General features: G+C 34.5%; 1 protein-coding gene across 13 annotated transcripts in view; it reads left to right on the forward strand.

Annotated features, from left to right (window-relative positions):
• LOC144978020 (twitchin-like) overlaps nucleotides 1–15,943 on the forward strand; it is a 159,467-nt gene that overhangs the window by 81,887 nt on the left and 61,637 nt on the right. For all 13 annotated transcript variants that reach the window (XM_078923458.1, XM_078923457.1, XM_078923469.1 and 10 more), the window contains 12 exons: nucleotides 1,411–1,546; nucleotides 3,976–4,083; nucleotides 4,521–4,712; nucleotides 5,767–5,871; nucleotides 6,797–6,991; nucleotides 8,015–8,206; nucleotides 9,501–9,608; nucleotides 11,928–12,085; nucleotides 13,175–13,298; nucleotides 13,442–13,572; nucleotides 14,744–14,915; nucleotides 15,488–15,638. In XM_078923458.1, the coding sequence (XP_078779584.1) occupies nucleotides 1,411–1,546; nucleotides 3,976–4,083; nucleotides 4,521–4,712; nucleotides 5,767–5,871; nucleotides 6,797–6,991; nucleotides 8,015–8,206; nucleotides 9,501–9,608; nucleotides 11,928–12,085; nucleotides 13,175–13,298; nucleotides 13,442–13,572; nucleotides 14,744–14,915; nucleotides 15,488–15,638 (1,772 nt within the window). The remainder of the gene's footprint in view (nucleotides 1–1,410; nucleotides 1,547–3,975; nucleotides 4,084–4,520; nucleotides 4,713–5,766; nucleotides 5,872–6,796; nucleotides 6,992–8,014; nucleotides 8,207–9,500; nucleotides 9,609–11,927; nucleotides 12,086–13,174; nucleotides 13,299–13,441; nucleotides 13,573–14,743; nucleotides 14,916–15,487; nucleotides 15,639–15,943) is intronic.

Consider the following 15,943-nt stretch of genomic DNA (forward strand, 5'->3'; position numbering starts at 1 on the left):
TGAGTGTATTCCTCTTAGTTGGGACCTGTGTTTATGTCTGGATGAGACTTTTAGATGATCTCAAACTAAGTACTTTGATAGTGTGCTCTTGGAATCTACATCTGTTCCCTATTTGAACCAATTCCCCTTTGTCTCACCTTTTCTTTTGTGCTTTAATTGTAATTCTAGAACTTTTAACTATCCCATTTTCTTCCTTTTTACTGGCGCTGATATGACCTTAATGTGTTGCAAGCGCCGTAAAACCCTTAGAAATAAAAAAAAAATTTTAAAAGGGTCAAGGTTTGTCTTTAGTTATGAATTACGAAATGCATGACCCTACTCACCGGAGTTCCGTCTCCCTACAGAGGTTGAATGTCATGGGACGCCATTCTTCACGCTCAAGGGCCATTACCGAGCAGTCGATTATCTTTTTGCCAGTTGTTGCCTCCACATTTCCTATCCAGGACTTCCTTGGTTTGCCCCGTGCCTTACTTTCTGCCAGCTACTTTTCCTTCTGACACTGCATGACCCAATAATATGATGGTCCTCATGGCCTTCCCCTTGATCATCTGAGTGTATTCCTCTTAGTGGGATCTTGTGCTGGTGTCTGGTTGAGACTTTTAGGTGATCTCACACAAAGTACACTGATAGCGTACTCCTGGGATCAATATCTGTTCCCAAATTTGAACCATTTCCCCTTGTCTTGCTTTTCCTCAAGTTCTTTTAATTGTAGATCAAGAATGTTTTCACTCTCCAATGTTCTTCCTTTTACTGCTGCTGATATGACCTAAATGTGTTGCAAGTACCGTAAAACCCTTAAAAGCAAACAAAAACAAAAACATTTTCAGAGTTCGTGATTGGATTTTGATGAAATAATAGAGTAGCAACTTGAATTATATGATTAAAGCCAACAGAAGACCGAAAAAAAATGTTTTTAGGGTAAATATCCTTTAAAATTTCAAAGCAGTCTTACAATTTTATTACCTTTTTTTCTATTTGATTTGTTTTGTTTTTTTTGATGGGTTTTTTTTTTGTATGTTTGTGTGTGTGTGTGTGTGTGTGTGTGTGATTGTGTGTGTCGTTTCTTTTTTTTATTATTGTTTTACCTTTTTACGGAACTAAGCTCCCCAAGAACGAATGGGCAACACTGAACAGAGCACGGGCAAAAGTTGGGGGAACATCTGGAAGCATGAATAAATGGGGCCTGGCTGAGACTAACTTGTGAACATGTGGATATCCAGAGCAGACGATGGAGCACATCCTTAGAGAATGCCAGGATGAGCCCAGCTGCACTGACCATGACCTAAGAGTCTGCTCCACAGATGCCGTGGAGTGGGTACGGTGATGGAGCGACAAGCTATGATGATGATGACCTTTTTATTTTTTTATTTGTTAATTATCTTTTTTCTTTATTATAATTCTCATCCACAGGCCCAGACAATGAACACTGAGAAGGAGGCTAAGCTGCACGTCCCCGCTGCTGAAAGAGGGGACACCGGCAAATATACCATCAAAGTGGCCAATCAATATGGCGAAGACACCGCCGATGTCAATGTGGTTGTCCTAGGTCAGGAAATAGAAATTTGGATTTTTTTTTTTTTTGTCAACAGTTGTTATATGTGATCCATCGTCTCAAAACGGTATTATGTCAGAACGAACCAGATGCTTAAAAGCCGAATTTAATGTTAAACTGGTCAAAAATATAAATTGTTGGCATTAGCACCCTAGAAAATGGTATTCATTCTCCTCAATAAAAACATACAAACGCAACACAAGACTGATATTTCTGGCTATAAATTCAATTTTCAACATCCTAACCAACCCGACTTAATAATAATAATAATAATAATAATAATAATAATGATAATAATAATAATAATAATAATAATAATAATAATAATAATAATAATAATAATAATAATAATAATAATAATAATAATAATGTTGAAAACTTATATAGCGCTATAACTCCGAGACACCAGACTCTAAGCGCTTAAATTACAAATTACTTTAGCTGACACATACTCGTTCACACACACAAGCATACACACACACCCACACACCCACACACACACACACACCCAGACACACAACTCACAATAGAAACCAGACAGACCTAACTTGCTTCTCATAACATCTACTGAAGACGAAACAGATATGTTTCAAGCGAACGTTTAAAAATAGACAAAGATTCTTTTTCACGAATGCTCTGCGGTAAGGCATTCCAAACAGAGGGTCCGAAATGAGAATACCGTTTTGAGGCAAAGGGTCACATATGTGGCCCAACATTTCAAAGCAGTGTTATGTCAGGATAAGCCAGGTGTTTGAAATTGAAATTGTAGCCACAAATGTGAAACTTGAGGTGAAGTTAATTTTTTTTTTTAATTGAGATTTTATATAGCACAATATCCACCAAACGTGCTCAAAGCGCTTTATCATTTAGGATGGGACATGACGCCTGTTAGGCGATATTACATTTTATTTTTTGAAGAGACAACGCTTTTAACGGCCAGGTACTCATTTTACACCTGAGTACGGTGAGAGAATGTGAGTAAGGAGCCTTCTCCAAGGACTCAACTATGCGCCAAGCGAGGCTCGAACCCAGGACCTTCCAATCCAAAAGCGAGTATCATACCACTAGACCACATAGCCGCACATAAACTCATTATGGTGGAGAAATAATACAATTTCTAACTTCGTGAAAAACTCAATTTTCATATTCCTTATCATTTTGATTCTTTATTCACTTTTAAGGGTCCCTATTCATCCAGTCATCATACTGTTTTGACACAATGGGTCACATATGTGAATGAGTTATCATAACAAGAATGATGATAATAAATTCAATTTAATCGCTTTTTACTCCTTTTATACATGGGAAGGAGTTATTAAGATAATTTATCATTCATTTATGTTATAATCGTTTTGATATTATTATTTATTTATTTATTATTATCATCATTACTATCAATATTACTATCATCATTATTACTAATATTTTTATTATCTTTTTCACCTATTACAAGAGCTGTAACCTAACAATAATTGCCTATCTGAACAATAAAGATTATCATTATTATTATTATTATTATTATTATTATTATTATTATTATTATTATTATTATTATTATTATTATTATTATTATTATTATTATCATTATTATCATTATTATTATTATTATTATTATTATTATTATTATTATTATTATTATTATTATTATTTAATTATTATTATTATTATTATTATTATTATTATTATTATTATTATTATTATTATTATTATTATTATTATTATTATTAAATGCATTTGAAGACTGAGGTGGTTCTTTCAAGTTTTTCATTTTAAACACAGATAGATGTTGAAGTGTTACAACTTTTTCAAGAATCTCAAATAAGAAAGAAAATTGTATATAGTTTCCCTTATAAATGTTAAGCGTTGGATATATTACATTCAATCCAAACCCTATCTCAGTGAAAACTTCACGCACCATTTACCCAAGATCAATTTGACTATAGGCAGACAACTGGGCTCAAATGTCTGGTCTGTTGGTATAAAAACCAGAGACCACCATACATTACACTGTTTTTAAATGTATCTGTTCCAATTTCTTTGCTGCTTATAAAATATATAACATGGGGGCGAAGTGGCAGAGTGGTTAAGGCATTGCACTGTGATCCGGATGACCCAGGTTCGAGCCCGGCTTCAGGCACTTTCGTTTTTTTCCTTGAGCAAGATTATTAACCCCCAATTTGCTCACTTGGACAACATGGGTGATTCCTGTTGACATCAGACATCTTGTTTGATGAGTTATCTATATTCCTTCGTGGAATGCCTAGGCGACAATATCTTATGATATCGTGGCGGAAAAGGCATAATTTTTTAATTTAAAAAAAAAATAAAATATAAGACAACTATTATAGTAAATAATGTTTTATTATCTACTGTCTTCTGGCACTTTCCTACTCACTTCATCTCTTACTATATTTTTATACCAGACAAGCCAGGTGCACCGGATGGCCCTCTGGAAGTCTCTGACATAACGGCAGATAGTGCTAAGCTTTCATGGAAGCCCCCTACAGATAATGGAGGTGCTGAAGTCACAGGTTGGTCTCAACAGAATTTATTCATCTTCAATTTTCAATCCTTACTCACTTACTTATCCGAACCAGTGACCACCTGAGCTCTAGCCCTTTGGTCTATTTTCAATCCTTAAATCATTACAATATGATAAAATATATTGTCAAAATGATTACTCTGGAAATCCAAATCTGGTCTTGTTCATAACTAGGAATGGAATTGGAAGAATATGTTTTATCTTATTACTTATACATATCATATGCTTTTGTATAGCATAGGTTTAAAGATCTTTAAACGTTCTTTGTAATTTCATGCATCAATACCGTTCATTGTTAATTTAACAATTTTTAGTTTATATCATTTCAAATTATTAAATATCTATCACACAAATAAGTGTCATAATCAATTTTAAATGTCAAATTTATCAAAGTTCTGTTATTCTTTTATTAAAAACTCATCACAGACTACATTGTTGAGAAGTGTGAGGAAGGCTCTAACGTATGGGAGAAAGTGCCAGCCATTGTCAATGGAGAAACATGCACGGCCAAGGGTCTGAAAGAAGGAAAGAACTACAAGTTCAGGGTCAAGGCTGAGAATATTTATGGTGTTGGAACACCATTGGAGAGTCAAAAAGTTACAGCCAAGAATCCATTTGGTAAATAATTTAGACTTTTATAAGGTTTTATGAGACAGTGTAGCTCAACGGTATGGTCTTTGCTCCGTACTCGAAAGGTACCGGGTTCGACTACCCTCCGCCTTGTGAGGCCATGAGCAAGTCACTTAAGCCTTAGCTCACTATGCAGCACTGCTCTGCAGCTGACGCCTGGGTTATTCCAGTCTTCCCTTGGGATAGATCTTAAAGAAAGATTTCCCCTTAGAGATGAATAAAGGGAATTTATTATTATTATTATTATTATTATTATTATTATTATTATTATTATTATTATTATTATTATTATTATTATTATTGTTTCCTCTTCAAATTCAAGAAACCTCTCGAATATATATATATATATATATATATATATATATATATATATATATATATATATATATATATATATATATATATATATATATATATATATATTTATATATATATATATATATATATATATTATATATACACTGCAATGATAAAACTGGGATAAAAGACCACTATAAAGTTAGTTTATTATTCCCATGAACTTTGACTTGCCGTTGACATCAAGGCCAAGCTAACAGAAAAGTTCAAGTTCCCCCCCCCCCCCCCCCCCACCCTCACACACGCACAGATATATTATTTATATATTAAGCGTTATCATTGTGTAACGTTGTAATTGAAATAATGTAAATGTTGCTGATTGAAGCTCGAAGAAATAGATAATAATGTGAAATTGAATGTAAGCTTCAATTTAATTACAAAACATGTCAAATGAACGTTTCGCGTTTCCCCTTTATCAACAAAACAGGATGAATGCAACACCCTAGATGAATGAGATAATGTGGTAGTGGCGTAGTTAAGATTCATCTTAACTATGCCACTACCACATCATCTCATTCATCTGTGGTGTTTCATTCATCCTGTTTTGTTGATAAAGGGGAAACGCGAAACGTTCATTTGACATGTTTTGTAATTAAATTGAAGCTTACATTCAATTTCACATTATTACCTAATTGAAATAATGACATGGATGATAAAATCTTTACATAATAAATATCAAATCTAGATACACCGGATGCCCCACGTGATCTAGAGATCAGCAAATATGACAAATATTCTACAACTCTGTCTTGGAAGGAACCACTGAACGATGGAGGCAATCCAGTCAAGGGTAAGTCTTTTGCACCTTACAATTTTTTTAATTAAACATAATCGTAACATAGTCGCTATCATGTTTTAGAGGTTTGATATGTAGAATTCTATGGAAGGAAAGTTTGTGTAGGAATGCGCTTACATTAAAATATGTGTTTTTGTTATTGATATCATTAAGTGGTAATATGATTCAGATTATCATGTTTCATCTCTTACAATTTTAAAATGCTAAGATCTTCCTGTTGTACATTTTAGTATATTTATTTTTCTTCGGATATATATATATATATATATATATATATATATATATATATATATATATATATATATATATATATATATATATATATATATATTTAATGTGTAAAAGTCAAAAATTAAATATGAAATCATATTAGGCTGATAGATTGAAAAACAAGACAAGCCAAGGGTATCTGTTTTGAAAATCAAATTATATCGGAATCCAAAGTAATACTATGCTGCTAGAAGCTGTGGACTGTAAAAAGTAATAAACAAAAAAAACAAATATTATATAATAGCTTTCAATAAAGAACAAAATATCAAACACAGAACATTTCAGGCTCAAAACCCTTCCTCAGCCAGCTTTTTTTTTTCTTTTTTTTTTTAAGTTGTTGTCGCGATAGATTCTCAACTTTGTGTTTATACATTTTTATGCATGCCACGTCTGTAAACGAATTTCCATTTTTTGGATGAATAAAGTATATATTATTATTATTATTATTATTATTATTATTATTATTATTATTATTATTATTATTATTATTATTATTATTATTATTATTATTATTATTATTATTATTATTATTATTGTTATTATTATTATTATTATTATTATTATTATTATTATTATTATTATTATTATTATTATTATTATTATTATTACATTTAATTTTGTTTATTATTTTTTTACATTCTAAATCCAGGTTACTTGATTGAAAAGAAGGAAAGAGGCAAAGACTGGACCAAAGCATCCGTCTACCCTGTGCCGGAGACCAAATTCTCTGTCATCAACCTCAATGAGGGTAGTGAGTACGAGTTCCGAGTCATGGCTGTCAATGATGGAGGCCCTGGTAAACCCAGCAAGGCCACGCCCCCACACATTGTCCGAGATCCTATTTGTGAGTAAATCTATTTAATTATCTTTGAGTTAACATAATAATAATTTTTTTTTTTTTCAATACCAGCCTCACCAGTACTTGATTTGTTCACTTCAAGCTTATAGTGTTCCATTGTGCGGCTATGTGGTCTAGTGGTATCGGAAGGTCCTGGGTTCCAGCCTCGCGCTCGATGCATAGTTGAGTCCTTGGAAAAGGCTCTCTACTCACATTCTATCACCGTACTCAGGTGTAAGATGCGTACCTGGCCGCTAACATTATTGCTTTGTCCGAAAAATTGTAATATCGCCTAACAGGCGTCATGTCCCGTCTTACATATTAAATGTTGCTGTTGACCAGGGACCCCTTGTAAAGCGCTTTGAGCACATTTAGTGGATATTGCACTATATAAAGCTTAATTTAAAAAAAATTTTAAGCTCATTCGCATCCTCATATTATAATGTTATGGTTGATTATGGTTGACCATCTATCTGTCTTTCTCTATCTCTCTCTCTTTATTTGCGATGTCCTCCTCCTTTGAGTGTTTCTGACAAGACGAGAGACCATTTTAATCAATCGATATTTGAAGAAGGACTGAGTTTTCTGGGCCAAACCTTTTAATACCCTTGCGTTTTTTTCAGTATAGTCAATTGACCATTATCATACAGTGGAATCCGCTTAAATTCAACACTCTTTGTGTCAAATTCTGCTCAAACCCAATACCTCTTGTTGGTCCTAAATTTTCTCCTCTTTATCTAATAAAAAATAACGTGAAGTTGAATGTAAGCTTCAATTTAATTACAAAAACAGATCAAATGAACGTTTCGGTTTCCTCTTTATCAACAAAACTGGATGATTGAAACACCACAGATTCATTTGACCTGTTTTTGTAATTAAAGTGAAGCTTACATTCAATTTCACATTATTATTTATTCCTTTTTACTAGCACTGATATGACCTAAATGTGTTGCAAGCACCGTAAAACCCTTAAAAAACAAAAAACAATTACATTCAATGATCAATTTAATTTCAAAATACTCTCCACAGTCCCAGCAGGAGCTCCGTCCGCTCCCAACGTGGACAAAATCACCAAGAACTCCGTGGGTCTGTCCTGGACAAAACCGACCAGTGATGGAGGCAGCAGGTTGACTGGATACTCTGTAGAGAAGAAGAAGAAGGGAGAGGACTGGGCAGAGTGTGCCCATGTCCCCAACAATCAACTCAATGCCAATGTAGCAGGTAGGCCATGCATGCCTAGGCTGACAGTATAATTCAGATATTATAATTCATGTATTCACATATAGGGGCAGCGTGGCTCAGCGGTACGGTCTTTGCTTCGTACCCGAAAGGTACCGAGTTCAATTAGCCGCCGCTGCGTTGTGTGGCCTTGAGCAAGTCACCTCGCCCTAACTCACTTTGCGGCGCTGCTCTGCGGCTAACACCTGGGTTATTCCAGTCTTCCCTTGGAATAGACCCTAGAGACAAATTTCCCCTTGGGGATGAATAAAGGGAATTTTATTATTTTATTTTTTAAAATTTTATTTATCTTATTTTTTTTACATTTGAGCCCCCATGGCCGCTGCAAAATTTTTATTCTCTATTGTCTTCTGGCACTTTCCTACTCACTTCATTTCTTGTTATTAACATAAGTGCCTGCTCCACTCACTTTTCTGAATTAAAAACTACTATTTTTTTTAACATTGAAGGCACCACTACTAAACGTACTTAAGTCACATTTTCATGATTTTTTTAGCTAATCAGTGATAAATTTAAAGCATAATCACCTTAGTTGTACGGCTATGTGGTCTAGTGGTATGACACTCGCTTTCCGATTGGAAGGTCCTGGGTTTGAGCCTTGCTCGGCGCATAGTTGAGTCCTTGGAAAAGGCTCTTTACTCACTTTCTCTCACCTTACTCAGGTGTAAAATGATTAGGTACCTGGCAATCAACTGCGTTGTCTCTGTTGAAAAAAAATATCGTAATATCGTCTTTCAGGCGTCATGTTTCATTCTAAATGTTACGTGTTGCTGTTGGTCAGGGACCCTTTGTAAAGCGCTTTGAGCACGTTTAGTGGATATTGCGCTATATAAAAGCTCAAGTTTTTTCTATTGGAGTGATGTTGAAAAGTGAATTTAAACAGATCCAAAATATATTGAATTTGTAGTCATAATTATAAAGTCTGAGATAATTTTTTTTTTTTTAATATGACAATAGATATTGTCATTTGCTTAACTCAACCCTAACACCGACTATATCTGTAGTTTACCCGGGTTACTTTTACCCCATGCCTATTTATTACATTTTTTTCTGAGACAAATTATAGGCATAGTATCAAAGCTAATGTTTTTAAGTTTGACATGTTAATGATTGTTGAATAAAACTATCTATGTACATGCTCATTTTTAATACATTTTTTCCAACTTTGAAAAGTAGCAAAAAGGATTGAGTGAGTTAAAGTGACAAAAACTGAAATCTGGCATATAATCTGCAATTCTCATTCATTCATTCATTTTCATTCTGGTTATCCTCACAGGCCTGGTAGAAGGTGAAGAGTATCAGTTCCGTGTAAGAGCAGAAAACTCTGCAGGACCCGGAGAACCCAGTAAACCCACCAATTCCATCACTGCTGCTGATCAGCCTGGTAAGTTGTGTGGCTATAATGTGGTCTAGTGGTATGACACTCGCTTTCAGATCGGAAGGTCCTGGGTTTGAGCCACACTTGCTCGGCGTATAGTTGAGTCCTTGGAAAGACTCTTTACTCACTTTCTCTCACTGTACTCAGGTGTAAAATGAGTACCTGGCCCTTTACAGCGTTGTCTCTGTTCAAGAAAAAATTTGTGACATCGCCTAACAGGTGCATAGTTGAGTCCTTGGAAAAGACTCTTTACTCACATTCTCTCACTGTACTGAGGTGTAAAAATGAGTACCTGGCCGTTTACAGCGTTGTCTCTGTCTGAAAAAAAAATTGTAACATCGCCTAACAGGCGCCATGTCCCGTCCTAAATGTTAAATGTTGCTGTTGGTCAGGGACCCCTTGTAAAGCGCTTTGAGCACATTTAGTGGATATTGCGTTATATAAAAGCTCAATTTTTAATGATTTTTTAAAAATTCCGGGTTTGTGTGGGTGTGTTGTTGTTGTTGACTGCACATCAAAATTTGAATTGCTTTGAGGAATATGATGTAGGCCTACATGTTGCTGCTTGAAGCTCAAAGAAATAAATAGCAATAGTCTATTGGATTTAATTAACAACGACTGATTATATGGATGTTTCGGGTTTCCCCTTTTGTCAACTAAAGAATTAGATAACACTAGTCAAATGGAATGGAGGCTTCAATTTAATTAACAAAGACAGATTATATAGATGTTTCGGGTTTCCCCTTTGTCAACAACACAAATAATAATAATAGTTAAATGGAATGATGTGGGCGTTTTAAGTTTCCCCTTTGTCAACAAACACTGGGGTTTGATAAAGAGAAAGCGTGAAACGTCAACATCATCTGTCTTTGTTAATTAAATCAAAGCTTCCATTCTATTTGATCATTGATATTTATTCAGACGATTAGGAAACTGAGAAGAAATATACTTATAGTTCATTGTGGTTACAAATTTTGTTCACATTAGATTAGTTAGCCATAAAACGTGCATTTATGAAAATCACAACATTAGTAGACAACTTGCAAGTAAGTTGCTCCTTAAACAGTATTTTTTTTTAATATAAAGATAAATGTCAGCATAGGGGAGAGAATTATTTACAATTTTGTCTTCTTACTTTCTTAGAATTGCCATTGATATTAACCCTCTCCTTATCAACTATAGGCAAATCGTTACATTCGTTACGATACTTCCACCATTTTTCATATTCGAATTCCTCTTGTACATCATAAAATTTAAAGAAAATGAACAGTGTGTTGTAGAGAATGTTTTGCTAAAGAAATAATATTTCACAAGAACTTCAGTGCTATTATGTCAGAGTGATATAAATATATATTTTTATGTTAGTTAGGTGTGATGTTTTGGGGAAAATCCTGAAAATGGCTGGTAAGGAGAGAGTTAACCCTCTCCTTACCACCCATAGGAAAGATCGTCACATTCGTTACGGTGCAACCAAAAGTTTTTTAAAATTCTGATTTCATTTTCTTATGATAAATGCTATAAAAACATGACAGAGCTCATTTTTTTTAACACAATATAGAATATACTCGTTATTATTCTGATTCAAAAATCTATTTTTGTGTTGGGTGGGTATGAAGATTCGGGTAAAATCCTGAAAATGGCTGGTAAGGAGTGAGTTAATGAATTGTCATTAATTTTCAAAGACTGCAAATCAAAACAACATTTGTGCCAGCATTCCTTTACGTTTTTTAAATGATTTTATCCCTTTATCACCTCCAACATGACTTACTTATACTTACTTATCCAAACCAGCGACCACCTGAGTGCTAGTCCTTCGGTCTTGTGCCGTGACGTAGAAGTTAGACGTCTTCAACATGAAAAATACTTTTCCACTGTCTTCTAAAGGTTTTAGCATTGTCTGCATAATTCTACATCGTACACATTTGCCTTTGGGGGTACAAAGAGGAATTTCTGTTTACCATCTAGTGTTATGTGTAATTGGTGAAGTAACTAATAATGTGAAATTGAATGTAAGCTTCAATTTAATTACAAAAACAGATCAAATGAAATCATTTGATCTGTTTCTGTAATTAAACTGAAGCTTACATTCAATTTCACATTATTAGTTATTTCTTCGAGCTTCGAGCAGCAATATTTACATTAACCTGTATAATTAGTGGTAAATCCTGGATAATAATTTGTGTTTAAAAATAAGTACTAGTTTTTGTTTATCTGTTTGAATGGATACCACTGGTTTTTTCTGGAATCCATCATTCGTTAATGTCTAATATTTTGTCACAAAAATTCGCATGAATAGACTCTGTGATGTCAAAAAATCTTTTACAGAGAAGCCCAAGATCAACACGGGTGCCCTTAAAGACATCAACGTCAAGGCTGGACAAGAGTTTGCGATTAAGGTTCCCTTCACTGCCACGCCTAAACCCAGAGCATCATGGGAACTCAATGGAAAGGATGTAGATGATTCTACCAGGCAAACAATGACGGTTGGTTATTTTGCACTTTTCACTAGCAGGGGCGTGGCTATATTATTGGTTGATTTGGTGCCTGGCATCCATCTTTTTAAAAATGCAATACAGATATTGAAAAATATTAAAACTGAGAAATGGTATATACCGCCTCTTACTTATGTGAGTTAGTCTTTTCTTTTTCTTTTTTTTTCTTTCTTTTTTATGGTTATTAATGGTATCAGGTTTTTTTCGTTCCATTTACCATTTTTTTTTCCACTTTCATGTATGTTGTCATCAAATTGTGTGATTTATTGGCGAAAGCCTAAGATTGAATAAATTTTGAACTTTGTATTTACAAAAATAGCATGTTTTAAGCCATTTTCTTCTGATTCTGGCACCACATTATACTGTAAGCATGACACGCCACTGATTCCTGGCTTCAGAAGTATAATATACTTTCAATCCCTTCATATTTTTTGTGCGGCTATGTATTCTTGTGGAATGACATTTCGCCTTTGGATTGGAATGTCCAGGGTTTGAGTCCTGTTCTGTTCTGAGCAGCTCATAGTTAATTCCTTGGAAAAAGCTCTTTACTGACATTCTTCTCTCACTGTACTCAGGGTAAAATGAGTGCCTAGCCATTAACAGCTTTGTCTCTGTCGAAGAAAAAAATTGTAATGTTTGGATGTAAAATAAGCTGACACGAGCATATTTAATGTATTTATCAACTTCAGATCATTAAATGCCGAGCCATTTTATATATTATGTGGCCTAGGTCTTGAGTATAACAAGAATAAGATTTAATATTGAGAAAAGTGGAGTTCCGATAGTTCATTTGGCAGAGCACTCGCTTCACATGAAAGCGGATAGAGATTGATTCCAGGTGAAGTTGAGGTTTTTTTCTGATCTCCCTGTCCACCCAGTAGTGATTGGGTAGCTGGGTCTGTTAGATCTGGTGGAAAGTACTTTGCGATTGACTCGTGTTCTATCCAAAGAGTAGCACGCAATTGCTGATGTCTGTTCACACTTCAGATACGGGAATAAACTTCAGCTCAGTGGGCCAAATAGCTCTGAAGGACCTCAATGATAAAAACAATATTTAGAAACTCAATCATTTATCCTCAGCTGAATGATGATGAAGCCATCTTGTACACAGCCAGGGCTAAGAGAGACGATACTGGCAAATACAAACTCACCCTAAAGAACAGCGAGGGAACTGAGACAGTGGATGTCAACGTAAATGTACTAGGTATGTTTTGTTTGTTTATGTGTGTGGGTGTTTGGGGTCTTTTTTTTTTTTGTTTGTTTTGTTTTTTGTTTTTTGTTTTTTTGTTATTATCTACATAAAGGAACGCTTTCCTACCTATTTCAATTCTTCTTTAACCCAAACAGACAAGCCAGGACCTCCTCAAGGCCCTCTCACAGCTTCGGATATTGATGGAGAGTCATTGACTTTGAACTGGCAGCCCCCTAAGGATGATGGTGGCGAACCAATCACAAACTACATTGTAGAGAAAAGAAAGGTGAGATTTTAAAAAATAAAAGTATTTTTCATAAGACTTTTAAAATAATCTAGTTTTTAAGTTATCATCAGATTTGATTTATAATTTTCGCTCTGTTCATTCAAGTCTTATACAGCTTTACTTGGAGATTCAGCTGACTACATTGGTAAAAGTGCTAGAAGACAATAGAGAATAAAATTTGAACCCGCGACCTTACTGGTACGACCGTGGAGAGTGTGACTCTACCGTATGAGCTATCAATCGTGGATTTCTAGAAAATTTCAGATGTTCAAGAAACGTTATTGTTTTTAAGTAAAGATTTAAAGTACTGCTCTTCCACATATCAGTGTCAATTTTACATGAAGATAATTATCTTCCCTACTTATAATGTGTATGTCATGGTTATAAAGCTATCAGCCTGTTTCAACGGAGCTGTGCACAATGGAATTGCTGTCTGTTTTTAACAATTGTGTGCCCTTGTTAATATAAGTGTAATGAATTTTTTATTTATATTTGCCATGCTGACATTGTGCTCTGTTATTCCCAATAAATTGATTTTTATTGTTGACTGGGTGGCATTCCTGACCTCCCATAGTGGGCAGGGAGGTACTTTCTGCGTCTTCTATCCCCCTATATCTGTTTTCCAACTTGCTTTCTGTCTTTGTCTTGGAATTAGACTACTTGGTTTTGTCCTGGTACTGGCCAGATGCCCTGGCTGAGAGGGAAACAGTCAAATGTATAGTTAGTTTTGGGAGATGACATTTTTTCCTTGTAAATCATCTCTCTGTTATGTACTGTATTATGTTTTCTTTATATTATATATGATTTGTAAAACATTTGAATGTATTCCTCTTAGTGGAGCTCTGTTTGTGTGTCTGGATGAGACTTTTAGGTGATCTCAAACTAAGTACTTTGATAGTGTGCTCTTGGAATCTGCACCTGTTTCTTATTTGAACCAATTCCCAATTGTCTTACTTTTATTTTTGGTGCTTTAATTGTCATTTTAGAATTTTTTACTATCCCATTTTCTTCCTTTTTACTGGCGCTGATATGACCTTAATATGTTGCAAGTGCCGTAAAACCCTTAAAAACAAACAAATTTATTGCTGAAAAAAAAAAGACAGAAAAAGATTAAGAAACCTTGATGCAGCTCCCTAATTGCCAATCCTGTATTTATGTCATATTCTCCAAGGCGGGCACCAACCGCTGGCAAAAGGTGAGCAGTTTCATTTCCAAGCCAACATGTCAAGTAAGGAACCTTGAACCTGGAACCAAATATGAGTTCCGTGTTGCTGCAGAAAACTCACAAGGAGTTGGGGATGCATTGGAGACCGAAACCCCCATCTTGGCTAAGTTGCCTTATGGTATGTATGTTTTTCTGTTTTTTTCTAAGCGCTTTGAGCACATTTAGTGGATATTGCGCTATATAAAAGCTCATTAAAAAAAAAAATTTTCTTTACACGTTGCTTTGAAAATTTCTTATGAGCAAAATTGAGTGTTTTATCATTTTAAAATATTGAACGAAGCATGTTACTTCACTTCTTTTATATTTTAGCAGACTTTACGGGTAAAAATTAATAACAAAGAAAGACACAAAATAGGCACTGCTCTATCTAGAAGTCATGTTTGATAGTCTTTTAAAAGGATTTTAATAAATCATTAACTTATCAATGACTCAACCAAGTTGTGTTAACTAGAAAAGTTTATCACAGGACCAGCGTGTTTAAGCATAATATGTGAAAAAAATGGATATGCTATTGCTAAGAAATTCTTCATAGGAATAGCGTGTTGTTAAAATATATAAATGAAAAAAACAGGATATGCTAATTCTAAGAAATTCTTCATAGGAATAGCGTGTTGTTAAAATATATAAGTGAAAAAAAAACAGGATATGTTTTTGCTAAGAAATTCCCCATATAATTTGCTTTCACTCCAGACACTCCACAAGCCCCCGGTGCTCCCAAGTGTGCGGGCACCACAGAGGATAGCATTTCCTTGACTTGGAACGCACCCAAGAAAGATGGTGGATCTCCTATCTTGGGTTACACCGTGGAGAAGAGAGAAAAGGGAGATCAAAAGTGGACCAAGTGAGCACATGAGATTATTTTATCTTTATATATAAGATCAAACAAGAACTAAAAATCCTTGTCTTAATTTTTTTTTACCTTTCTTTCTTGCTAGTTTCTCTCTACAATTGTTTTTTTTTTAAAGATAATAACATAAAAATTAAACACTTAAATAGCGGAATATCCACTACACATGCTCAAAGCACTTTACAAGAGGATCCTAGCCAAGAGCAACTCTTAACATGTAGGATGAGACATAACGACAGTTAGCCGATGTTACAATTTTTTTTTCGGACAGAGGCAATGTCGTTAACGGCCAGGTACTC

Source organism: Berghia stephanieae, chromosome 8 (assembly GCF_034508935.2).
Source record: "Berghia stephanieae isolate SIO BIC M18660-M18661 chromosome 8, UCSD_Bste_1.3, whole genome shotgun sequence".
Lineage (NCBI taxonomy): Eukaryota > Metazoa > Mollusca > Gastropoda > Nudibranchia > Aeolidiidae > Berghia > Berghia stephanieae.